Source organism: Patagioenas fasciata, chromosome 1, assembly GCF_037038585.1.
Source record: "Patagioenas fasciata isolate bPatFas1 chromosome 1, bPatFas1.hap1, whole genome shotgun sequence".
In the NCBI taxonomy this organism is placed as follows: Eukaryota; Metazoa; Chordata; class Aves; order Columbiformes; family Columbidae; genus Patagioenas; species Patagioenas fasciata.
In genome coordinates, this window is record NC_092520.1 from 20,129,423 (window position 1) to 20,154,845 (window position 25,423).

The 25,423-nt window shown below is 41.2% G+C and overlaps 2 protein-coding genes across 7 annotated transcripts in view; one reads left to right on the forward strand and one right to left on the reverse strand.

Annotated features, from left to right (window-relative positions):
- Positions 1-1,615: 1,615 nt before the first annotated feature.
- MPHOSPH8 (M-phase phosphoprotein 8) lies at positions 1,616-22,393 on the forward strand. Its single transcript, XM_065831234.2, has 14 exons — positions 1,616-1,927; positions 6,019-6,174; positions 7,085-7,927; positions 8,960-9,056; positions 10,130-10,378; positions 10,834-10,959; positions 11,046-11,134; positions 12,257-12,397; positions 13,169-13,255; positions 14,657-14,811; positions 16,749-16,903; positions 18,214-18,341; positions 19,084-19,167; positions 20,023-22,393. Exons 1-14 carry the CDS (start codon positions 1,685-1,687, stop codon positions 20,062-20,064), a joined length of 2,595 nt encoding a protein of 864 aa, XP_065687306.2. The 5' UTR covers positions 1,616-1,684; the 3' UTR covers positions 20,065-22,393.
- A 771-nt stretch (positions 22,394-23,164) lies between these two features.
- The window catches only part of PSPC1 (paraspeckle component 1), a 63,354-nt gene continuing 61,095 nt past the window's right edge, over positions 23,165-25,423 (reverse strand). For 3 of the 6 annotated variants that reach the window (XR_010650909.2, XR_010650911.2, XR_010650904.2), the window contains 3 exons: positions 24,825-24,907; positions 24,399-24,545; positions 23,165-23,689 (listed from right to left, as the gene is read on the reverse strand). The gene's annotated coding sequence lies outside the window, so the exon portion shown is untranslated. The remainder of the gene's footprint in view (positions 23,690-24,398; positions 24,546-24,824; positions 24,908-25,423) is intronic. The other 3 variants (XR_011737384.1, XR_010650912.2, XR_010650905.2) reach the window with 1 other exon arrangement.

Sequence of the window (25,423 nt, forward strand, 5' to 3'; positions counted from 1 at the left end):
GATTTTGTTTGGACAAAAAACGCATTAGTTTTATACTGCACCAAACACTGAAGCCTAATAACAAAACCAGACTAAAGGCGATTTCTTTTAATGTAATGGGCTTTTCATGGGTGTTTGAATGAATACGTTACATCTTCTAAATTAAGGAGCTGCACATAATCACACTTTGGTACTTTGTGATCTGAGGAAATGTAGTTAGAGAGTGAGCACTGAGGCAGCATCCAGTGTGTACAGAATAAACTCTACGTGTGCTTATCTGACCATTGAAAGTGTTGAGAAGCAGGAGATTCCACGGCCACCACAGGTAACGTGTTACACTGCCCCAGCAGACGGGGAAGTGTTGTAAGAGGCTACTAAGGCAAACTGTGGAATCTTTTCCATAGGTGTTTTCATGAGAATTTAAGCAAACATCTGCCAGGGATGGAGTAGATACACTTAATCTTGTAAGAAGAGGTTGCTAAGAGGAACATCCTAAGGTCCTTCTGTTTCCAAGGTGCTCTGAATCCTTGTTTTCAGCTGGGTAAGATACTGACTCTTTTTAGTAAATATTACAAAGGGAAGATTCATATTACAATTTATTTGTGAAGAGCTAGGGTACAGGTTTCTTAAGAACTAGAAAGATTCTAATGTAGACAATTACAAATTAGCTTCTAAATCTGCAGTTAAGACTTTGTAGGGTCAATTGCTGCATTATCTTAGAAAGTGCTGGCAAAAATACACATAAAAGAAATATTTTTTTTTTCCTTCACTGTAGTTTATTCAAATAGTTTGGTGTTTTCACTGTTGCAACAGTACATCCCCAATGGGTACATACAGAAAGTAAACAGTCATGCTAAGGCCTGAGATTCACTTGAGTGATGTGTGTTCCTTAAGAGACTGTTTCCAAGATATATTAGCACTCTGGCTCTAGCAAAGGCAGGTAAATAAGCAAATAGGGTATGGTTTATTTGCTTTTTCTTACAAGATCTTATTTTCGCTGCATGTTACATTAAAAAGCTGTGCTTACCTACAGGCAGTTCTTTTAACGTGCCAAATACTCTTAAGAAATTTAAAAGGGTTGTATTTTCTACAGGGAAACCCTTGTCACGCGTTTCCCCCAAAACCCCATCACCCGAGGGCAAAGAGCACCTTTGTACCGGGATACTGAGCGCGCTCGTTCTGCTCGGACAAGCCGGGAGCACCCGGGCGCTGTGTGTCCTGACACAAAGGTCAACGGCGCCAGCGCGCCTCCGAGCGCCTCCGCTCGCTGCTAACCAGCTCCCTTCACCGGAGAAGCGCCCGGCGCGGCCCCGCTCTCGAGGAGGGGCTCCCCGGGCCAGCGCGGACAAGCAGCTCCGGCCGTCACCCGCCGCGACCCGCCACGGCCGGCATCAGCGGGCGGAGCGGGACGGCACAGTTATGCGGCGCGCATCGGGCTGGAGAACACCCCGCCCCGGAGCAAACGGAGCCGCTGCCTTCCCAAGGCGGAGCCGGCAAAAGGCAGGGCCTTGCCAGCCTTGCGCACCCCCCCGGGGCCTCCGGCTGCCGCGCGGAAGGCACGGAGCCTCCGGGCTCCGGGCCCCGCCCCTGTGCGTCACGGGCTGGCGGGGCGCCGATTGGCTGTAGCCGCCGCCTCGCTCCCTCCTCGCCCGGAGGTGGATGTCGCAGCCGCTTTTCACAGTTGTCGGTTGAAATTCGGCCCAAAATGGCGGCGGCGGGCAGCAGCGGGGCTGAGGCGGCAGCGGCGGCCAGGCTGGAGGGGGCGGAGGAAGAGGAGGAGACGGCGGCTGCGACGGAGGACGAGGAGGACGGGGAGGAAGATGGTAGTGGGGCTGGCAGGGCGGCGGGCGGGGAGGCCGGCGGCGAGGCTGGCGGCGGTGGTGGCGAGAGCGAGGAGGAGGACGATGTGTTCGAGGTGGAGAAGATCCTTGACGTGAAGACCGAGGGGGTGAGTAGGCTGCGCCGCCGCCTGTCAGCGCGGCGTCCCTGGCCGCTCCCGGGGCTGCGGCGGGGCCCTCAGGGCGGCTGCGTTGCCGTGCGGCGGAGCTGGCGGGCAGCCCGACTGTCCCCGCACCGAGGGGGCGGCTGCCCGGGCGGGTGTTCGCCCTGCTCCCCGGGGAGCTGCAGCGGGGCTGGGAACGGGTTTGAACCATGCGCTTGCAGCTGGGCGGGCCCGAGCGACCGCGTCCTCCCGGGATGTTCCCCCGCTCCCTGCGCGCCGGGTGTGCGGGCAGACACCGCTGCTCTGGTAGGGCCCCCTGCGTGGCTCGTGTAAAAATAGTCGGTCCGTGATAACCCTATTTAAAATACGTTGTGCATAGTTCTGCAGGCGAGCTTTTTGTATCTTACAACTTTGACGAAAGAAATTAAATTTGGAGTATATTTACTAATTTTTTTATTTTGTCTGCATTGTTAAACTACTCCTCGCTCTTATGCCTGAACTGCAGCAGTGTTTTGGTCTAGAGAGCTGAGTACAGAAACGGGCAGGAATGAATATAATGGAGAACTTGGAGCTTGCTTCGAAGTCCGTTTAGTGAGGCTATTGTTTACTGGCATATACAGTGTGTGAAGACCCCTTAAAATAAGGATTTTTTCCAATTAAAATAAATAGCTGTAGTGATCTTTGCTTTTCTTAGAAATATCACACCTTGTCTTCTTTCTTTGAAAGCAGCCTGGACTGTTTGAAATGTTTCTAAAATTTCCTGAACCTCAAATACAAAAAATAATTAACACAGCCTTTTTTGAGTCTGAAAATTGTTTATTTTAATTAATTTATGCTTTTTATTTTAGGTTTCAGTCAGATACATAATAGTACAGAATTCTGCCTGTTTAGTCTAAAACAACAGGGTTATGAAACCCATAGGCTGGAGAACCTTCAGATCAATAATTTCCTGTATTTTTTGGTACTATTACAATTGGGTTCTATCTTGACTGAAATATCTTGATGGCTTAAGGATGTTATGCTTTAGATGTAATACAGTATTTACAGCTTTGCCTATACAAAGTGTTGGTCAAAATAATAAATCAAGTTTGAAAACAAGAGCACCTTTTTTTTTTTTTTTTTTTTGTTTTTTCCTCCTTCTTCCTCCCCTTCATGATGGAACCTAAAATCTGTACTGGAGGCCGGGGGGGGCAAGTCATACCATTCCACACACTTCTAAAGACTACTGAAACACATCAAGTGCTATCTCTTAAAAAGGTCACTGGCATGTCCTAGTAAAAAGGTGTCTTACACCCCCTCTTTCTATCACCCCCGCCTCCTGGCAGCCCATTCTGCAGCAGGTCCTGAGCTGTGTGCACTTGAGGTTTCCAGGCTGGGTCAGCGCAGCTTTGCTGTGCTCGTGTGCCTTGCCCAGAATGTGTTGATTGTAGCTTTGTAGCATGGGCTCCAGCTGCATCAGGTCAGCTTTCCAGTGCTCTTAAGTGGGGGCCATGCTCCTGTGCTTCAGAAATACAGGGCATGGCAGGTACACCCAGTCCTAACTTCCAAAATGGCTGGAAAAATCTGTGTTTTATGTTCAGTGCGGTGTATTTTACGTAGTCTGCTTTAGGCTGGTGGTTCCCAGCTTGCAGATTCCCAGGTCTGAGATAAGCAAATACGCTGAGTGGGCCTCTGTGCAGCACAGCATGAGGCCAGTCAGGGTGTTCCTGTGTCACTGCCGCAGAAGCTGGAGAGCACTGCACAGAGGAGCTCTGGCCAGTCGCAGTCCCAGTGTTGCGGGAGCTGGTAGTAGAGGCAGCGTGAGAGAGACAGACAGACAGTCCTTCTGTGATGGGACTGGGCTGGGGAGTTAGACCTGCTGATAAATGAAACGTTAGCATTAGCAATACAAGTTTGGAAATGTTTCCTCTCAGTACATCTAGAAACCCTTTCATGCTGCACTAAAATTCTACTAAAACAACAGGCTCCAGTGCAAATTGTGACATTCCCCAGCTGAGCTGGATGACCTTAACTCTGCTCTTTAATGACATAGTGATACCCTTATCTGTGGTGGTTGTTTCTAGCCCTATCACTAGTTCTCCTAGAAACCACTGCAATATAAAAATGCGTGGGAAGTGTTCTGTTATTTGTTAGAAGAAAGAAATAACAGCGTGCAGTAAAATAATGTTGACAGGCGAGTATAGGGCTGTGTATGTGTCTTTAGTATGATGATCGATCTCCTGTCTTCACTTAAACTGCATTTTTGTATCACTCTCTATGTACTGAATGTAAAGTCATCCAACAGCCGAATAGTCTTGCATTTGTATCCAGCTTTCTCAGTTAATTAAAAAAGACTTCTAACGTATTTTGTGCCTGAGTTATAAGGGTGTGACGGTAACTCTGTAGCTAACTGAAGTCCTGCATCACCAGGCAGCTGAGAGACCAGCTGGCTGGGAAGCGGATTTGTGGGGAAGGAGCTGGGAGTCCCCACACAGGAGTATGTTGGACATGAGTCAGCAGTTCTTGCAGCACTGCATTTTACTTATTAGTTCTGGAGATCCCTTATAACAGAAATTATTCTGGGACTGTAATAAGAAAGTTATTAATCACTTATTTCGTGAGTAACCCTATTACAAGAAAGAGAGAGGTGAACATGATTTTGAAAACTAATTCCTGAATGAAGAGTGTATGGTTAAGCTACATTATAAGAGGAGACATATTACACTAATATATCTCAATATAGGCTATTTATTTGTATCTGTGAAGCAAAATATAGAAGACTGGAAGTAGAGGTGATTGCTAAAGTTTAATGGCATATATACATATACTTGGTAAAAGGTTAATGGTGCTCAGCCAAAATGTAAATTTATGGATATAGATACATTTAATAGTAAGTGTCAAATGGCAGTTCTTTTGAAGCTTTCCTTCTCCAGGCTTAGTTAGCAGTTCAGGTTCTTTTAGAGCTTTATCAATCTATTTCTTAAAGAAACAGATATTATTATTTTGTCTCTCGAAAGGTGCTTTCTGTAGTACCTGTGCACTTTTTATATTTAGAAAATAAGTTTAGGAGTTGCCTGGTACTCATTATCAGCTTTTTATAGGGAAAATGGATTTCCTTAAGTTTGGTGCCAGCTTTTGTCAGACATCTGTTTGAAAAGATTCAGATTTAAGCAGTAAAGGTGACCACATTGATTTCATAGTGCAGGGGGCTCTGAGCTTGCCACTTGTCTGGCTATAGCAGCAGCATGACCGCAAGCTAGTAAGTTGCCTCTCAGCAACAAAATGAGTCCATCTCCAGAAACATAAGGATTCAGACTACTTTATTTAGGAGAAAGGCAAGAGAGAATTTGATGGAAAGCTGTGTTTTAATGGTAAAAGACTTTCTAGTCTACTGAAAAAAACAAGGTAGAGACTAAAAGGTGCAATTTCATCCCATGGTGAAGTTAAATACTGTTGAAACAATTGGTCCAGGGCTTTCATATGTCATCTTTTACCAAAATCTTTATAACTACACTGAGATGCACACACAGATTTTCTCTAGGTTTAACCTGATCTCATTGGTATTGGTGGTGGTTGTTCTTGGTGGTGTGCTGGATTTTTTTTCTGATGGTTAGTATTTCAGGTTATCAAAGGTAGCATTGATAACTAAACTAACGTAAGTTACAAGTTCCAGTATAAAACTAGGTGAATGGCATTGATGCATTATAAATCAAAAGGGCTTACTCTTCAGCAAAGAGAAACAATTCAAGCTTGACTTCTTAATAGAAGAAATAATAAAACTTTAAAAAAATAGTTTTATAACTTCTCAGAAAATCCATTTCAGTAAAATGACTGGGAATTTATGATCTGTACATTGTAGCTGTGGTTCTGAACAAATTTTAGATATTATAATGTTTTTTAATAAAACCACTCCAACTACTGAAATGTTTTACAGGCTTCTTAGTACAGTATGTGATGCAGATGGAAATAATTCTGGGAATTCTTATGTCAGCGCTGAGTTGAACTCACGATATATTCATTTCTTTATACACAAAGTGATTTATCCACCGAGATCCCCAAGAACTGAGTAAATGCAATACTGTGCTGTATTGTATTAACTGTTGGGGTTTTTCTTACAGGGTAAAATTCTCTATAAGGTACGGTGGAAAGGATATACCTCTGATGATGATACGTGGGAACCAGAGGCTCATTTGGAAGACTGCAAAGAAGTGCTGCTTGAATTCAGAAAAAAGATTGTGGACAATAAGCCTAAACCTGTTAAAAAAGACATACAGGTGCGTTTCACCTTCCAGTGTCGTACACTGAAGACGTATTCTCTGTTGAGGCTCTGCTAATGGGGGGAGGGAGAAAGGAAGACGTTTTAGATATGGAATTAAGAAGAGTTAAAGAATCTCTTCAGTCTGAAGGTGTTTTGTGATAGTCTGAATCCCTTCAGTCTGAAGTTGGAAGTGGATATTGTTACAGCTCTCTGGTTAGGGATTTTTTTGTTAATTTACAGGTTTGCTTGCAGACTCTAAATCCATCTAAACTTTTTCAGTTTTTAGTGGGACTATATGAATGATGTGTGGTCATTTTAGCTTGTTTTTGACAACATAAACAACCCCATTTCCCTACGCACATGCATTTTGCCTTGTCACCACAGTTGAGCGCTGCTCAATTCACCATCCTGCTTTGTGTAGCAGATTGGTGAATTATTGCATGTTAACCATTAAATTAGGTAAGATAAGAATACAGAAAAATTAATTGTAAGAAGGCAGCATATGGCTTTTTGTTTTCCAACTGCTCAATCAGTTTCAAAATCAAGCATAAGAATCTGTTTTGAAAACCAGTACCCTGCTTCTGGGAAACCTATAGCTAAATTTTACAAAGTCACATTAATTGTTTTTGAAATAAAATAGTTCAGATTCAGTTCTGTTCTGGAATCTTGTTCTTGGATGTATGATTGGTTTTCTTGACTTGTTTATGCATTGGTTCTCATTCAAGCATTTAGTAATATAATTTAGGTAAGTGAGATAGAATTGCATTTACGAATTTTATTATTTGGCAATGTGGAATGATGTTTGTAGTGTTTAAAAAGAGATTTACTTTTTCCAAGCACCACTGCTACTATTTTTGTATAGTTTACATCAGAGTGATATGGTTTAATGGGGAAGAAAATATTTTATTTTTTTCTTTACCTTTTAGAAACTGTCTCTAAATGATGATGTATTTGAAGCAGAATCTGACAGTGACCGGCAAAGTGAAACAAAAGAGGATGTTTCACCAAAGAAGAAAAAGAAGAAGTCAAAAGATGGAGAGGATAGAAGTCCAGATGATCCGAAGAAGAAAAAGTCTAAGTCTGCGAAACTCAAAGAAAAACCCAGAACAGAACGTGAAAATTCCTCAGATACTTTGGTTTCAGATTCAAAGCCAAAAAAAAGGACTTCGGAAACTAAGGAGGATTCAAAGGACCCGAAGAAGCAAAGGAAAGAAGATACTAATGAAATAAAGAAAAAGAAGGGAGAAGTTAAAGATTTAAAAATAAAATCTAAAGAAGATTCTAAAGAAGATAAAAAATCACAGAAGGAGAAGCATGGAGATGTTCAGTTTGACTCAGAATTAAGTACTCTAGAAGTTGCGTTTTCTCAAGAAACTGATAATGAAAATTCAGACTTAATTTCTGAAAATAAAGATGAGCAGCAAATAGTAATAAGTGGAGAGGAGAGGATGGAACAAGAGGTTGCTGAAAAAGATTCCTTTGCTGATAGGCATCTTGATGGATCAGCAAGTAATGAAGATGATAGTGTTGATGTTAAGGTTAAAAGAAAGAAGAAAAAAAATCAGAAAGTTGAAGATTTTAAAGAAGAAGGTAGAAAAGTGGAAACTCAAGATTTAGAGAAGAAAAGCATGCATAAAAGGCAAAAAGCTCAAGAAAAAGTAAGAGTACTGGGAGAGGTGGAGAAAGTGTCACCTCCTTCACCAGTGCAGAAGGGTTTGAAATTGAGTGCTGATGAAAGAGGGCGCAAGTCCATGGATTCGCCTGGGGAGGTGAGCAATGTTAAGGCTTTGGGGTGGGGGCTGGGGATCAAATCAAACATCTGCAGGGTACAGGTGTCTCAGTAGGCCGCTGCTCAGGATGGCTAAGAGAAAAATACAAACTGGAAAGTTAATGAGCTGGATGAAGCTAAAGAAAGGCCCACTGATCACTGTGTAAGAGGGAAACTGAAACATTTCTGGATTCTGAACACTGTAAGGGAGGGAACACTTTAGGGCAGATAAGGGTGTCTTTAAATGTGAAAATATTAACTTCTCCTGTTTTTTATGTGTATTTAGAATGAGATTTCCTGTTCCCTCAAAGCCTGCTGTCATTTTTAGCTTTGTTCCCCTCACCCTCAACAGTTGCCTTGATTTGACTTTTTTCTACTTGTATAGTAAGACATTCAGTCTTGAGCGACTACCCGTCCAACGCTGCACAATGAACTGCTGTTTTGAGTTAAAACACACCCTTGATCTCTTTCAAAAGCCAGCCACTCCATTATACCTTACATGCATTAGCACCTATGTGCGAATTGGAAATAGTTTCTAGACCCAGGTGTCCCAGATAATTGTGCTGTTGGCTTGTTAGAATTCCTGGGGTGCTTAAAGAAGGTCAGTGCTGTCATAACTGCTTTGAATATGGTGCTACAAAGGTGTTAAATACTTTGAAATAATTGCATTCTTGCCAGGTTCAGTATTTGGAACAAATGAAAAGTTCATCATTTTAAATTGCGTTCAAAACGCTGTTTTTGACAAATCTGCATCTCAAGCCATAAAACGCCATTCATGGCTGAGATGCAGTAGAAATCTGAATTGAAGTTGTTCTATTTTGGAAATAACAGTTCTTCTCTTAAGGAAGAAGCCTTCACAGACTTAACCTCTGACTCACCTGTTCAATTATTTTCTTAGGAATGTCCACAAGTCTGTTACATACAGGTTTCAGTAGTACTAGTTTTGAATATATTTTATCGTTGGAGTAGTGAAAGGACTTTATTTTCCATTTTTTCTCTACCACTTTAATTTGATCTTTGTTCTCAATATCAGGAGAAAGAAGGAAAGAAAACTGAAACAAAAGAAAAATCTCAAAAAAAAGAGGCTGAAAAAGAAGAAAAGAACAGAAAAGAACAAAGGGGCCTAAAAAGTAAGTGCTAACTGCTTAAAGGACAGAAGAGAATGGCCCTTCAGGACATTCTCCTCTTATTTCTGCAAGAGCAGATATTGTGTAGTTTTGTTACACTTACTAGAAACAAGAATTTCTGCTTTTATTTTAGGAAGCAAAAGTCTGCTGTTTAATGGCTTTGTTAATATATGCTGCATGAGAATGATGTCTGTACTTTCACATATGAAGCATGGAAGTGTATAGAAATCTCTAACGTTTTTGTAGGCAAGTCAAGATTTTGCCCCTTTTCATTTAATTTTGTTGACTACACTTCCATGGCATCCAACAGTATTTTTTTTAGAGGAATTCATCCAATTATTGGCTATTTCCAGAAGTGTTCTGATGATACTATGAATACACACCTCCTGTGTTTAGAAAACTAGTGGTTGCCCATCAGACAAACTTCTTGCCTGTTGCTTTAGGCACAATGATGAAGTTTATTTTTACATTGTACAACCCTTAAAATGTCACCAGAACTGGATGATTTGATACATGAAGAAAAATATCTAGGGTGTATTTCTGTTCTTAGTAGTATAATGAAGTATTAATGTTACCACTCTTGATCTCTCTAAGGAGAACTAGGTAACTGCACCTCTGATAACCATTAATTGGAGGAGCTGTGATGCTTTACCTAGCTGTTGCTAGAGAAACATCTTTCCCTGCAAGTAGCGCAGATGCTTACAATGCTTAGAAAAGTAGTAACAGACAGAATTATTAATTATGTTCCTTATACAGCATGTCTGTCGTCTGTTCATCACAGATACTGAACCATATTTTCAAGGTAATATTTTACACATACTTCTAAACTGCATTTCTTAAGAAGAAGATGGTGCCATGTTGAAAGCAGAACTCAGACTTGCCAGGGGGTAGCTGAGGTGAACTAGCTCTCCCCGATTTTTAGCTTATGTTGTTAAGCTTGCTCCTGTGCTTCAGCAATGATTAACTTATGGAAAGAGGACAGACCTTTTCTAAACAGACTCTGGTCACTCACTTAAACTTACTTATGTAATAGTCTTTGGCAACTCAAGTAGTCACTCTTGGTAACTCCCTTCTAGGCTTGAAGGATGTCAAAAGTGCATTTGACTTGTTTAATGTAGCTTCAGAAGAAAAAAGTGAATATTCTGAGAATAACTGCAAAAGAGAAGAATCTTCGCTAGAATATAAATTCATAGAAGAATTAAAATCAAAAGACAGCAAGGTGTACAAGGAAAGGAGGAACATAAAAGATGAAACAGACACATGGACTTACACTGCTGCAGAAGGTGATCGAGAAATGGTGGATGCGTGTCAAATGAAGAACTCTGGTGAGCAGTAGAAACAAATGTAGGGGAAAGCTGAGCACTGGCAGTTAATGTTTTCTTCATTCCTGCTTGCATCTTCTAGCGCTGCAGTTCTTGTCTCCCCAGGAGGCTGACATGGCGTTTTCTTTTGAAACTCACTGATAACTTTCCAGTGAGTTTCCAGTGTGTTTCTGCTATCACAGTAATGGAGTGTTCACCTTCTCCTGTTGCTTCAGCCTAATTTATTGGAACAAACAATAGTTTGTTTCAAGTAAAAGCATTTTATGTCTGTTTGTAATGTAACCTTCATTGTTTGGAACCATTCCATGCTGACTTTTAGAGTTTGTTTGAGTGAAAAGTAGTAGTATGTTAAGATGCTGATCATTGAAGCAATGGCAAGCAGCGAATTGTTTGGAAATTCAGAAGATACTTAATACTCGTTTTGCATTTTTTCTTCCACAAAATCAAATACATGATAGATGGCAAGCAGCAAGTCTTGAGTTTGGGTATGGACATGCAGTTAGAATGGCTGACACTAGAAGACTTTCAGAAGCATCTTGATGGAGAAGATGAGAATCATGTGTCAACAGGACCTATATCAAGTAGTGAGTAATTGCTGGGAGGAAGGGACATTTCTTAGCAGGTGTTTCAAAGTGAAATATCCTGTAACTGCCTTGAATTTGTTTTCTAGCTCTCCTGAGGGATGCTGTTAAAAGTGGAGATTACATGACAGTAAAAATGGCACTTTCTTCAAGCGAGGAATATAATCTGGATCAAGAGGTAATTTTTCTGCAATAGAAGTATTTTTGGGGTGGGTCAGGAGTGAAGAGTACAAATTTGGATTGTTTGAGAAGTTTTCCTGTCTTGGCTGGTAGCAGATTTCTGTTTAACCTTGGGGAAAAAAGCACAGCGTGAGAAAAGGACATACAGATTTTAAGGCTTCAGTAGTTGTTTTCTGTTTCTTCCAAAGAAAAAGTGAAGTTTGATAGAAGCATCCTAGTAGCTGGATTTGCAGGTTTGCCCACCGGATTTAACTGAATATTAAATTCAGAACTTAACATGGTATAAGGAGTTATGGTACCCATCACGTCAAGTGGCTAAACTACGTAAAATATCTATACATTAAAAACAAGAATGTTCTTTGGCAGAGGGGGACCTTTTCACTCCATGAATGATTAGTTTTCTGCCAGTTCTTCATCAGCTGTGTTCTTACTGGTTTTCGTTCAAGGATCTGTTTTCCTGTTAAATAGTGCTATAGCTCTATTTCTCAGGATTAAAATCTCTGATACCAGTATTTTCACTGGTGATCTTGTGTAGTTGTATTATGTAGCATTTGAGAACTATAGATTTTGCTAAGACTTCTGCAGCGTAGTAGAAAAGATGCCAAATGAACTCGTGAGGCAAGCATGTGTTCTTTGGATTGTAGTGTCTGGGAGGAAGTGCAAGAGTGAGTGTGGGGACTGACCACTCTCAGAGATCTCTTTGTACATACACTCCAATAAAATCCAAAAGCAACGTTGTGGTAGCAGCCACCTTAGCCATTGCAGTTTACCTCCAGTGGCTACTGGTTTGTTTTTCCATCGTCTTGCTGTCTTCCTCACCCTCAAATATCTTGCTGCCTTTCTTCCTGGCTCATTCTGGTTTTCCTCCTTCTTGTGCTGGTCCTTGGAACATTACGGGTTTTGCAGATTATGGAGCTCAGAGTGTGAGGCCTGTGGACAAGAGAGGTGGGAGGTGATGGTTTGTTGGTATCTGACAGCCATATATATGTGCATTCTTCTGCCAGGGAGGCAGATCTTGGTGAAACCTGTTCACACACTTGCAATTTTTGTATTGTGGCTTTGATTTATCTTAAAGTATTTGATTTTTTTTTTTTTTTAATGGCAATGATTCTTCTTGCAGGACTCAAGTGGAATGACCCTAGTAATGCTGGCTGCTGCTGGTGGGCACGATGACCTTCTCCGGGTCCTAATCAGGAAAGGAGCTAAAGTTAATGGTAGACAGAAAAATGGAACAACTGCATTGATACTCGCAGCTGAAAAGGTTGGCTTGGTTATTGTTGTATTTATGGTTCTCAGCTCTTACGTTTCAAAGTGGTACACGTTTTTTTTTCCCGTTGGATGATGCTTAAGAAGTAGTTATCAGGATATAGCAGAGTAACCTTAATTGCATCATTTCAGCAGCTGTGGTTACTGTAGTGTAAATAAATTCTGATCACAAACCCTACCCTGAGCAGAGAATATCATAGAGCTGCCTTGAGTGAAAGTGGAGGCAAAGGATATCTCAGAATTTGTCAGTCATAGGGGCTGAAGTTCTTGTGTTAGAATTGCTTGTTATGATCTCTGGATACACATGATCCAAACTTGGGACACTTTGAGAGCAAGTCTCTGAGCAGGGTTTACTGTATGAGAGCTGGGACATGGAGACTCTGGCAAGCTCTTCTCAAACTAAGACCAACTAGACCAGTAAGTTACAGGATGTTTCATGGGTGTGCTCTTTAGTTCAAGTTGGTTTATGTGTTTTCCCATGTACAGTAGATAAAAGTATGAAGGGGAACTTGATTCCAGTTTGGTGATTAGTGCAAACATCCTGTTTTCTTCCTGTGGTGTAGATTTAGAAAACAGTAAGAGTTGTAAATACTCATGGCTATCTGTGTGCCCGAATATGAATTGCTCTAGAGAACAGCGTTGTGTCATGTCTCATGCTTTGGATTTTCCTGATAGATTTTAAATAAATGCCACTTTATATTCTGAAAAAAAAACCAGAATCTTTTCTGCTTACTCATCTTGTGGTTTGGTTTGGGTTTTCTTTCAGAATTTTCTAACAACAGTAGCTATTCTTCTGGAAGCTGGGGCATACGTCAACAGGCAGCAGAACAGCGGTGAAACTGCTTTAATGAAGGTAAATTCAGTGTTTGCCCTGACACTGTTTTGTAGTAAATAATTTTTGCAAACTAATAAAACATAAAAGCATGTTTGTAGAGTTGATTTAGGGAAACGTACTGTATTTGAGATACAAATATTTATCTTGGTTATTATAGGCAGTGTTTTAATCAACTTTTTAATGTACTGTTATATCTCAACAATAAATGCAGATGCTATGAGCATACAGTGTTAAATGTGCCTCATCCTCTTCCATTGTTTGACTCTAAGAAACGTGGATGTGATCTTAAAACTGAGATAATCAGGTTGTCAGCAGGAAGAGAAGAATTCCAAAAAGGAGAGTCTTTTACTTGGCTGTTGCTGTGGTTGACTTTTGTAGTTTCATTGCAGGCCAGAAATAAAATAACCAGTTTGGGGTCTCCTTCCTACTGCCTATTCCACACCCCTAGCACAAAGGATTTTTTTTTTTTTTTTTTTTTTTTTTTTAATTTTTATTTCATTGTAATGGGAAAATTCCAGGGCCCTTTAAATGGTTTGTGCTCCTCTGTTTGTTTGTTTGTTTGTGTGGGGTGTTTTTGTTTTGTTTTGGGGTGGGGTTTTTTTGTTTATATCGAATCATAGAACGTCCTGAGTTGGAAGGGACCCACAAGGATCATTGAGTCCAACTCCTGTCCCTGCACAGGACAACCCCACAGTTCACACCATGTGTCTGAGGGTGCTGTCCAGTCTCTTCTTGAACACTGTCAGGCTTGGGGCCGTGACACCTCCCTGGGGAGCCTGTTCCAGTGCTCCAGCACCCTCTGGGGGAAGAACCTTTTCCTGATGTCCAACCTAAACCTCCCCTGGCACATCTTCCTGACATTCCCTCAGGTTCTGTCGTTGGTCACCAAAGAGAAGAGTTTGGTGCCTGCCCCTCCTCCTCCCCTTGTGAGGAAGCTGTAGCCACAATGACATCTCCTCTCAGTCTCCTCCAGGCTGAACAAACCAAGTGATTTAAATGTGTTTATCAAGTGACTCTTATTTAACCTTAGGAGTTGGATCATACTTTTTAAAAGGGGGGACAGAATTCTTGGCACTTAATTCCTTTGAAGTGGTGTGTGATTTTTATAGGTTTCTTTAGTTCTGGAATATTATGGATTGAAAGCACAGATGAAAGTTGGGAGCTGAGATGAATTTCAGAAGTTAGCTTCTGAAAGGTCTCATGAAGATAGAAATGTCTATCTTTTGTGCCTTTCCCTAATTTGCCGGAGTTTAGAGTTGAGTTAGCACTCGCAGAGCAAATGCCTAAAGTTGTGTTCTGAATTGTAAATAATTTTGGATTTTAATTCATTTCTGTACTTCTGCTTACTTCAGTGTTATGCTCTGTTCTCATGGGCGATTTGTCATTGTCCATCCTTCTTTTTTCTCACTTTCTGCACAGGCTTGTAAAAGAGGGAATTCGGATATAGTGCGGCTTATGATTGAAAGTGGGGCAGACTGTAACATTTTGTCAAAGCATCAGAACAGCGCACTGCATTTTGCTAAACAATGTAATAACATACTGGTGTATGAGCAGCTCAAGAGTCATTTGGACACGTGAGTAAACTGTACTTTGAAGTTTGTTCTGGTGAAGTTTGCAGTACCAGGCATGTCATAGTTTTGATTTAAGTCAAGGAGAAGAGGGGGAGATTTCAGGAAAGAAAACAGATCTCATTTGGGCAGGAAGCTAGCGTAAATCATGGGAAATGAAAATGGTGTGAGCTAACAGAATTAGCAGACACTTCCTTAAACACTGAGTAAAGAGATGGAAAGGAGGACAAGAAAACTACCAGAAGTGAAAGATTCCTAAAACTAAAAATACAACCATTAGGAAAACTAAAAAGTGTATAAGCATTGGACAGCTGAATGTAAACTCTTATTACGACATGCCAAATAAAATACTGTGCTAAAAAGCATAAAAAAATAAAAGGGCATCAAACAAAAACACCATGAAAAGTCAATGCAGATAGTTATGGTGTCATTGGACCCTTAAACATGAGCTGAGAGAGCCACAAGGAACAACTGAGGAAGCTTTTAGACTCACTACCTGAATATACCAGTTCAGTGCTTCTTGTCAGTCAGAAAGGAAGAGAATATTGTAGTAGTGGAGCCAAAAATAAAATGTAAGTCTGTGGTGTCCAAATGCCTTAAATAGCACAGGCCATTCCAGTGATGTTGTTTCAAAAGCAGATGAAGCCAAAAGGAGAAATAAAGATGCTCAGATATGGAGTAGCTTGTGTGAGGGTAGACTGGGGGACGTGATACACGTCACCTTGGGACAGATTAAAAGGTCAAAGTGTGAAATCAGAAAAAAACGACAAAAATAACCTCAAGCCATAAGGCAGGTTCTACAGGCCATCCTGTTAAATGTTTGGTGATAGGTTTGAAATGGGGGGATATTTTTGCACAGGAAAACGGAATTATGGATCTCGTTGCAGAATGCTGTGGTCACAGGTGCATGGGATTTTGGAAGCAGATCCAAGGAGAGGTGCGATTTGGCTGCAGTCCCTAGTTTTAGAGCCCTCTAGATCAGATTGCTGGAACCTAAGACAGCGTCCCAAAAAAAGACAGCTGTTGAGTAATTTCCCATATTTAATATGGCTTTGTCTAGCATCTGGAAACTAGGCTAGTTGGGCTTCTGGGCTTGCTTTGCTGGGGCAATTCTTGTGGTTTCTTTATGATCAAACGCTTGAGTTTTAGATTCTGCAGATGGTAACCTCAGCTAGCACAGAGGGGAAGAATGCACTGAATAATGGCTCCAACAGCTGCGAAGCTGAGAGGGTCAGAACCTTGGCCTTGCAAAAGCGTTTAAAACCCATTAGTGTCAAAACAGCTTTCTGACGAGGATCACTTGGTGGCCTGCGTGTTAAAGTGCCAGATACTATTGGTGGATGTAGTGTCTCTTCTGGGGGCTAGGCTGCTCGCTTCAATTAACACCCAATCAAAAAAACACCCAAACCACCAAAACAAAGCAAGCAACCAAAAACCAAACCAAATTTTAAAAAAACACACAAAACACCAAACAAAAAAACCTCACCATGGCAGAACCAGTTTGGCTCTGTAATGGTAGCATTGCTGCTTTTTTACTGCATTCTAGTAAATTGTGAACTGCATTTTTGCAGTAGTATTGCCAGTAAAATTATACAGTGACTTATTTATTTTTACATTGTATGTACTCTCAGTCAGGCTGGTAAATCAGCCACCCTGGGGCAGTGGCTGTCTGCTGCAGTGCATTTGTCTCACCTCTTTATTTTAATCGACCTGATAGCTGAAATTTCAAAAACAGATCACTGATAAAATGTTTTATTAACAAAATATTGGGACTTGGGGTTCATCCGTGCATAAATGATGAAGTGATAAAGGCAGTCACTCCTGAAAACTGGCAATCCAGACAGGTAATCTGGAATCCTTTTTTGTGTCAAGCTCTCATTACGTTTGTCTGATAAAGTAATTTTACCATGTGCAGTACAGGTCTCACTTGTTTGGCCTTTCAGGCTCTCGAGGGTAGCAGAAGACACCATCAGGGATTATTTTGAAACTCGTCTGGCTTTGCTGGAGCCAGTCTTTCCCATCGCATGTCATCGTCTCTGTGAAGGGCCAGACTTTTCTACAGATTTTAACTATAGACCCCCACAGAACGTGCCAGAAGGTAGGAGGGTTGTTGTTGTGGTGAGCGTATTGTTTGGTTTTGGGAAAAAAGGTGGAACTGTGTGTTATTAAACTGCCTTGTTAAGTATGTCTTAAAGTGGTTGCTGTATGACTTACTGTATTGCAGTATGTTATACCAAAGATGTTCTGATGATGGAGATGCTCTGATTAGGGAGGGCAGCGATGTTTTGATGCATTGTGGGTGTGGTTTGTCTTTTTTTCTTTTAAGAGGTTTTTTCAATTGCCACAGACATAGTGGCTTTCTTCTGTCTTTCTGATCATGGGTGCCATTAGCTTTCTGAGGTTACGTTAGCTAAGTGACAGGTATTATAGGAAAGGAGTGGTTTACCTCAGAGTGATTAATTTTGAAAAAGCTTAATCTGGGAGCATACCTGGAAAACCTCATGGTGGAACGTCGTGTTTTGTAGCCAGTACCTAACATGCTGCAGTGTGGGAGCACAGTCACAGCACTGCTGTGACACGAATGCAGCCTAGAAATGCCATCAAAAAGAAGCCAGCATCCATCAGCTCCGGGTGGCCCATAGAGCCTTTCAGAAAGCTGGGAATCGAATTCCCAAGATACTTGGGAATGTTTCTTCATTCCTTTAGGAATCCAGATTCTAATTTCTGACACTTGGCTTAGCTAAGTCATTTTTATTCACCTTCTGAGTGTATCAGGGAAATATCTACTGATTTTTCTTGAAGTAACACATTAATGTGGCTGAAATACTACTTAAACTAAGATGGAAAGTGGTTGTGTCTCTCCAGTTTCCTGGTTGTTAAGAGCTGTAATAAAAGTCTTCCAGTGGTTGATTATAGGTATAATTTTCAAAATTAAGAAACCTTAGATAATTTGATATATTAAAATGGGGCGTTTGTGGGTATTGAAGACTGAATTGTCTGGTCTCGGTTGTCCCTACCAAGAGAAAAGACAACCCAAACCACATTAAATTCTATATCTCTCGTTAGGTAAAGCTAAAACCACAGAGGTGACCCATATTGAAGATTGCCGTATTCATTTTGCTCTCCTTTCTAATAGCCACATACAATTATTTCTGCTGCCAAAAGACCTTAACTTAGTGACCAAATCAGTAGTGTTCTGTGCTGGGATCTACTGGCTCAGGAGGTTGGATAGCTGTGTGTTGCTTTGATACTCCATTGATGTTCAGTATATACTAAAGTAGTTTTATATATATACATATATACACACACACATATATATTTGTACCTAACTGTCTTCAAACATTCAGTGTGTGCAGTTGTTTTAAATAATGGATCTAATTCATGTGCCTGAATTGCCTTCCCTTTCAGGATCGGGAATTCTCCTCTTTATTTTCCATGCAAATTTCCTTGGTAAAAATGTCATTGCTCGGCTCTGTGGACCATGCAGTGTACAAGCTGTGGTTTTAAACGACAAATTCCAGCTCCCTGTATTTCTGGTAAATCTTTTCATATAACTCATCAACTATAAAACTGCTTTATAGTCTTCACGGAGCAGCCTGGGAAATCTTAGTGCCTTAATTTGGATTTTGAGTATTGTGATGAAGCTTTTTTTATCATGATAGGGTTGTTGGGGTTTTTTAGTGAAACTTAATTCTTTTTTGTATCTGGAGAGAACTACAGAGCTTGCATATACTAGAACTCCATAAAAAAATTATGCCTTAAAAGGCAGGGATGTATTTTAATAGTACTGGACAACCTGCTTCTAGGTGGCCCTGCCTGAGCGCCAGAGGGTGCCTGGTTGGAGCAGATGGGACCTCAGAGGTCCCTTCCAACCTCAACTCTTCTGTGATTCTGGGACTTCAGAACTGAGGGTTTGAGCAGGCAGCTGAGAACTCTGTAGTTAAAGCTGTTTAACTTCTCATTCACCCAGCGTCTCAAATTTTTGACCCAAGCAAGTTCTGAAATATAACTACTTTGCCTTGATTTAACAACCTACCTCGTATTTTTAATGATTAATTTATATTTTTTATTAGTTTTTTTAAAGCTATTAAATGCATCACTACACATACTTTTTCAAGTCCTCTTGTTTTCTCTGTGGTCACACCAAAGGTTCTCTGCAGCATACACAACTTTCTTTCGAAAAATGCATAGTTAAAATATTGTGTTCTTTGGTCCACTCGTGTAGCACTTTCAGTCATATCCTGCCATTAACTTTGTCCGTTTTCTTTTTTCCTTTAGGATAGTCACTTTATTTATTCCTTCAGCCCTACTGCAGGCCTTAACAAGCTTTTTATACGGTTGACAGAAGCTCCTACTGCCAAGGTACAAAATGCTCTCAAAATTAAATGCCTGTATTAATTTTTTGTACACTAACTCTTCCATAGTTTAAATGCTTCCTAGTTATATGTTGCAAACGTAAAAATTAAGGATTTCCCACCCTCTCCTCATGCCAGTTCCCATCAGTCTCAGTTCCATTCTGTGACATTGCTGGAACTCAGGAACTCTGCCAGGGGTGTTTTAGTTTTGTCAGAAGTGAATGTTTTTGTGCTGCAGTCAGAATAATTCATGCACCAGGATACGCTGCTGTTACAGCTAAACGTTTTCCCCCTCTATACTGAGAATTTAATGACAGATACATGGAGTGTCAGTTATTTTTTGCATACAGATGGTTTAGCTTGTGCATTTTGGAGAGCTTGGAAGTGTTTCCTAGGACATCAGTCTGCTTTGGAATAGTCTGTGTAGTCTGTTGTGTTTTCCAGGTGGTTTGGGCAACAGTCGCACTACATGCTGTAAGAGGAATAACAGATCCTGCTCTGGTAGCATCTCTTTTTGTCCTTGGAAGATGCACCAGTAAATTTTCTAGATCTTCATATTTAAAACTTATACACTTAGATGTTTTATTGTGCTTAAAAAGAAATTAAACTCTTATTCAATTGAAAGTACCTGTGTATGTCTGCACCTAATGCGGTGGTGGTGTAATTGAGTCCTACAACCTGTTCATTTTTCAGTAGGGCTGTTAAAAATTGATTTTTATTAATCAGAGATTATAAATACTTTTTTTTTTTCTTAGTCACTTGCAATTTTATGCCTTTTCTCATGCTTTTCTTATATTAGAAGAAGTGCTGAACACAGTAGTTACACGTGAACGATCTGTGAAACCTTTGTTTGCTTTTGCAGGTGAAGCTGCTCATAGGCGCATACCGGGTGCAGTTGCAGTGACCTCAGGGCTGAGAGCACGTTGAGTGGGCCGACACGTTTTTGGACATACTTCTGACTCCTCTGCTCAGAGACTGACAAAGCAGTTTGGAACTTTCTGGCACCGCACTCTTAAGACGAAGTTCCCATCTCGCTGTCACTCGTTGGCAGGCCCATAGGAGTGTGTGTTGGGGAGCAGCTCAGTGTGCTGCGCTGGTGGGACAGGGCTCTCAGCTTTTTTTACTTTGTACAGATGTAGATGTAAGTATTTGTGCCAATACATACAATTCTGTTTTTCTTTAACTTGTGGAGTCCAGACTGCATATTTCAGCTTTTCCACAATGTGGAGTGGTGCATATAAGAACTATTTAAGGTAACTACGTGAAATGTCTTTTTTAATAGAAAGATCTTTTCCATTTGTAAACTAAAATTTTCTACCTGCTCTAACTGTAATGTTTCTATGTAAAATGCAGAACTGTCGTATTCTTGGAGCTGTGGGCAGAAATTACACTTGGAAGTCACAGCATTAGATCTAACTTTGAATTGCTGAGGGCTGTGTTCTGTTTTGAAGCTTCTCCTGCTCTTGTCTCCCAATGAGACAGCAGTTGTGCTTTGAGCCATTCCCTTTGAACAAACACCGTTAGGGCTGCAGGTATGAACAAGACATTGGAATAGCTTCCATTCATAGAAGATCGCAGTCAGATTCCTAATTATATCATGGTTTTAAAACTACTTTTGTGTTAGAGAAGCAACTGATAGTTTTACAGACATCTTAACATCTGAGTTGTTAGTCAAGTGATATGTGGGAAAACAAATACAAGCTGAAAACAGCAAACTTGTAACTACCTGAAAGGTGCAGGCAATGCTGTTTGTAGACAAGAAGATCCCTAGAGGATTTCAGATGTTCTCAGCCTGGCAGATGATGAGAATGTATATTGCCCTGAAATTCAGAAGTTCAGTTCCTCAGTGCAAAGAGCTGCTATTATTTTTTTTTAATTTATTTAAATGACCCATTTAATCAGATGACAGCAGTTCTGTGATGGTCCTGGGCTATAAAATACAAATGTAATACTTCTCCATGAGGTATAAAATATTTTTCTTTGTAAATTAACCAACATCTTGAAAAATCTAAGAAAAAAAAAAAGAAAAAAAATGCAGATTGTGCCTTTGCTGTTCTGGTTGCCACAGGTAGCTTACATGCCACTATGTGCCTATCTTGTTAGCAAAACTACGGGGGATAAATCCTTAATGTATCTGAGTGCTCACCATCAAAATGGTGCGGATGTCTTAAGTATTCTGTTAGAACTGTGACTTTTTAATATAAAGTTCAATTAATTTTTAATTTTTGGTTCTTGAAAGTTCAAAACTTTCACATTTAAGAGATGCCAGATGTAACAAAGCACACTATTTCAAGTTTGTGCAATGTCCCATTAAGCTGTAAGGCTAGAACAGCAACATGACATACTCATTTCTGGTTTGATTTAGAATTGTTGTGTGTCCTTTTGCACACAGTGGTGATGAGATGTGAGCACATCTACGTTTTGAACAGACTTGGTACCTCCACCTCTCTGAAATCCGTTAGATACCTCATTTTGTTAAGTGTGGGCACCTGAAATGCATGAAAAGCACTGGCTGAGAATCGGGTACAGTGTTGTGAGCACTTAGGACAGGGTGTAGCTCTTTCTTCTTAGTCAGTGTGCATAACCACGGAAGGTGAAGTAAGGATGGGCACATTCGTTGACTGTTCCATATTGGAGTGACAGTTCTTATGGATGTAGCTCACCCCTCCTCAGTTACTCCGGTGTGTAGGTGTAACAGTGCTGTCTCTGTGTGACAAGTGCTGCACAGCACTTATTCCTCGTAAATGTTTGAGCTGTTTGGGGTGGGGACAAAAGGTTTTGGAACAAATGTCCATATAATATAGATTCTATTTAGAAACTGTTGTACAGTCTAACCTAAAACTGTCTAGCAATGCTCCAAGAGTTTACATAGCAAGTAGATTGTCAAAGGCTGATTGGGGGCAGGGAGGAAGGGGATGTTTTGTTTGGGGTTTTGTTTTCTTTTCTTTCCTTGAGGCATTTGGGGGAGAGAGAGGAGTCCTACAGGACATGGGAATAAAATTGGGGTTCATGCTGCTTTTGTTATGGGATGGATTTTGCAGCCATCTTTTTCTTCTAGTTGGTGATACAAATTCAAAATCCTTACTGAAGGTGCATATGGTAAAGATGTTTGAAGCTGGTTTTTGTCTGATTCCTATTATATGGTTTTTATCCAATTGCTAAGAAAAAGGTTTTGGTAGACAAAGAGAAAGTAGCTACAATAAAAAAACAGTTCTTTAGGCCTGGTGGAGAAAGACCTTTGAAGTATTTGCTCACTTTCTTCTTGCTGCTGTCAGTGAGGCTCAACAGCTGCAGATGCCATCACTGCACTGGCACCATTGTTCTAGAGGCTGGTGGGTGATGCTGCTGATTTTAGCACAGGTCCTCTGTGCTTTCTGCATCCATTCTTTAAAAATGTGATGGTTTCTGATCAGTCTGGACAGACAAGAGCTGTTTCAGTCTACAGAAGAGACAGCACGGAGTGCAGCTGCTACCTCAGCCAGCCAGGATTGCTCAGTGTCCCAGGGCCTGTCTGTACCCTCACTTTCTGAGAAGTCATCCTGTTCCCTGGAGCTGTGACCTGTACAGACCAAGTGGGGAGAATTTGTGGAAGAAAACCTCAGGCTTGTTTACAGCAGTTGCACATCTCTGTTCTGTGGGAAAAGCTGCTGTCCTTGCCCCAAACAGTAACTGCTAGAGCCTCAGCCTGCAACGGCTGTGCTTACGTGCATTTTTTTTTTAAAAAGGCTTTACCAGGCTGATTGTGACATCCTGTCTGGAAAAGTTTGTGTGGGACATGTACAAGCATTTGGCATTTCCATTGATTTCCTGGACCTCTCAGCTCTACTGTATTAACATTCCACAGTACGTATTTCGCTAAGCAGTAGGGTGAAGATCCCTAAACTACAAGTGAATGTTGCCCCACACAACCTCCCCTGCATTCACCCTCTGAAACAGAAGGGCTACCAGGAACCCCCAGTGGTTCCACAGTGTGGGGACACCAGTTAAGTACAGCAAGACCATACTGACTTGCACTGTTTTTATTAGTGGTATGATGCAACACATATGTACACTGAAAATTACACAAAATGTCCTCATTACTGTGCACCTCTAAGATGAGCTTGGCTCTATCTTCTCTACCCCTTCCATTACACAGCTGAAGCTGGACTTCCTAGCCCTTGAGCATCCTGTTTTCCAGAGCGAGCAAACCCACTGCCTGTCACCACAACTCCTGTGCTTGAACCTCCTGATTATCTTAGTGGCCTCCACTGGACTGTTCCCATAGATCTCTTGTCTTCAGGAGCCCAGAACTGGGCCCAGCACTCCAGCTGCAGTCTCAGCAGCACTGAGAGGAGGAGCAGTGTCCTTCCTTGCCCCTGCTCAGCTGTGCTCTTCTGACAGCCTTCATCTTGGCTGGTCCTTCAGGACTGCCTGAGCAGCTGCTGCAGAGCTGCATCAGGTTTTTCTGTACCCACTGCAGAACTTCAAATTTGCCTTTTTCAAACTTCATGAGGTTCCTCTCAGGTCCTTGATTCATGTTCACTGCCTCGCTGATTACAGGAAATAGAAAGAAAGATCCTGTTATAATAGCACTGTAAGGCTGAAGAAATCACATCAAAATTTGCATTTCATTATTAATTTCATTCATGGGTTTTTCATCTTTTTATTTGTCTGCATTTAGACAGCAGGTATTTTTATCACAACTTCCAACTCGACTGCACGGACAGTGAAATCTTAGTGCAGCTTTAATGTCCCCACTGGGTGACATTTTCCTTCCAGTCCTTTTCAGCTGTTGCTGGCTCACCCAATGCTTCCATGCTCCTTCTAATTACTACAACTTAAATACAATCCACACCATTGTTTTTTCTTTAAATATAAACCCACAATTTCCCCATCTTTTGTCACATATTTTATTGCTTGAAATTATTTTTTACTCACTTCATTTAAGTCTAAAGTTGTTTTAAGTCCAAAACCAATCATTTAACCAAGGAGCAGCCTTTCAATGTATCAATTACTCTGATTCCTATTGTAACAGGTACAAATTTTAATCCTGTTATCAGAAGCATTTGAGTATTGGAAGTATTGGAGATCTGAAAGAAAATCTGCTTCTGGTACAGCCCAGATAAAAAGGGAGTCAAAGCCTCAGTTCCACAAAGCTGGCCGAGAGCAGCTTTACACTACTGAATACTGCACTGAACGCTGCTACCACATGCTCTGCCAGAGGCTGAAAAATGTAATGTCACAGCAGCTGTAACTCACCTCATACAGCAAAAGGCACGTTGAACCTCGCAAGCAGATGTCTTCAGATTCGTATGGGGTGCTGGAGAGGGACACACCAATCCAGGCTGGTCCCACTGCCATCATTTCCAGCGGCCGGTTCCCTCAGGTCTTGCAGGGCAGAGCTGTCTACAGGTAGAGAGAACAGCTCAACCCAGAGCAGCAATTCAAACCTCTCCCCTGCTCACCTAGGTGTCACAGATTTAATTAAGGATTTTATGGTGTAACAACATTGTTCTTGTGCCCAGGAGCAGAGAGAACAATGAAGAAAAAGAGAACACAACATTTGTCAGGCACAAAAATAATACAAAGAGACTGATAACTGAGCACAAAAGAAACAGATTACATCACAAGAATCACAACCACTGTTAAGTGCTCTAATGAGTGACAACACGATTATCTTCTCACCCCGATGGTCCTTGTAATCACACTACAGCAGAAGCCCTCTTCATTTCTGAGGGTGTGCAGCCACCAGCACTTTGCACTGAAACCTAATGCAGAGAAGAACGTTTTCAGGAAATAAGCGATTCAGGCTGGGGAGTTACAAGAGATACTTGAGTGATAACTTCCTTGAAAACACACTTTTGTACTCAAAGTACTGCAAACAACACGACTCGAACTACAAAGCAGCGCACTAGCAAATGTGGTTGGATAAAGAGCTGGGAAATGCTAACACTTCCCTTCGTGGCCCTTCCAAGAGGCACCTGGAACTCACTGCCACTGTACAGGAACCGCAGCAGCAGGCAGCCACACACAATATTTTGACCTCACTGCAAATTAAATCAGAACCTGGTGCATTTTCTGGTCCAACAGAACTATATGCAAACATTTCAGCACTGAAGAAGGGAACACAATGACACACCAAGGCCTGCTCTGATGTCTACAAAATACTGCTCAGCCACCAGTTAAGGAAGACCAAACTGAGCAGGTGCAACTTTTTGTGCCTGACCTGGCTCACTCTCCCAGGCTTCTGCAACTTTTTCACCATTTGCTATTGCACACTGCCC

Coding starts and splice junctions, on each gene's coding strand:
- MPHOSPH8 (XM_065831234.2), top strand. CDS start 1,685: ATGGCGGCGGCGGGCAGCAGCGGGGCTGAGGCGGCAGCGGCGGCCAGG. Junction 1,928..6,018: donor TTGACGTGAAGACCGAGGGG/GTGAGTAGGCTG, acceptor TTTTTCTTACAG/GGTAAAATTCTCTATAAGGT. Junction 12,398..13,168: donor TGATACTCGCAGCTGAAAAG/GTTGGCTTGGTT, acceptor GTTTTCTTTCAG/AATTTTCTAACAACAGTAGC.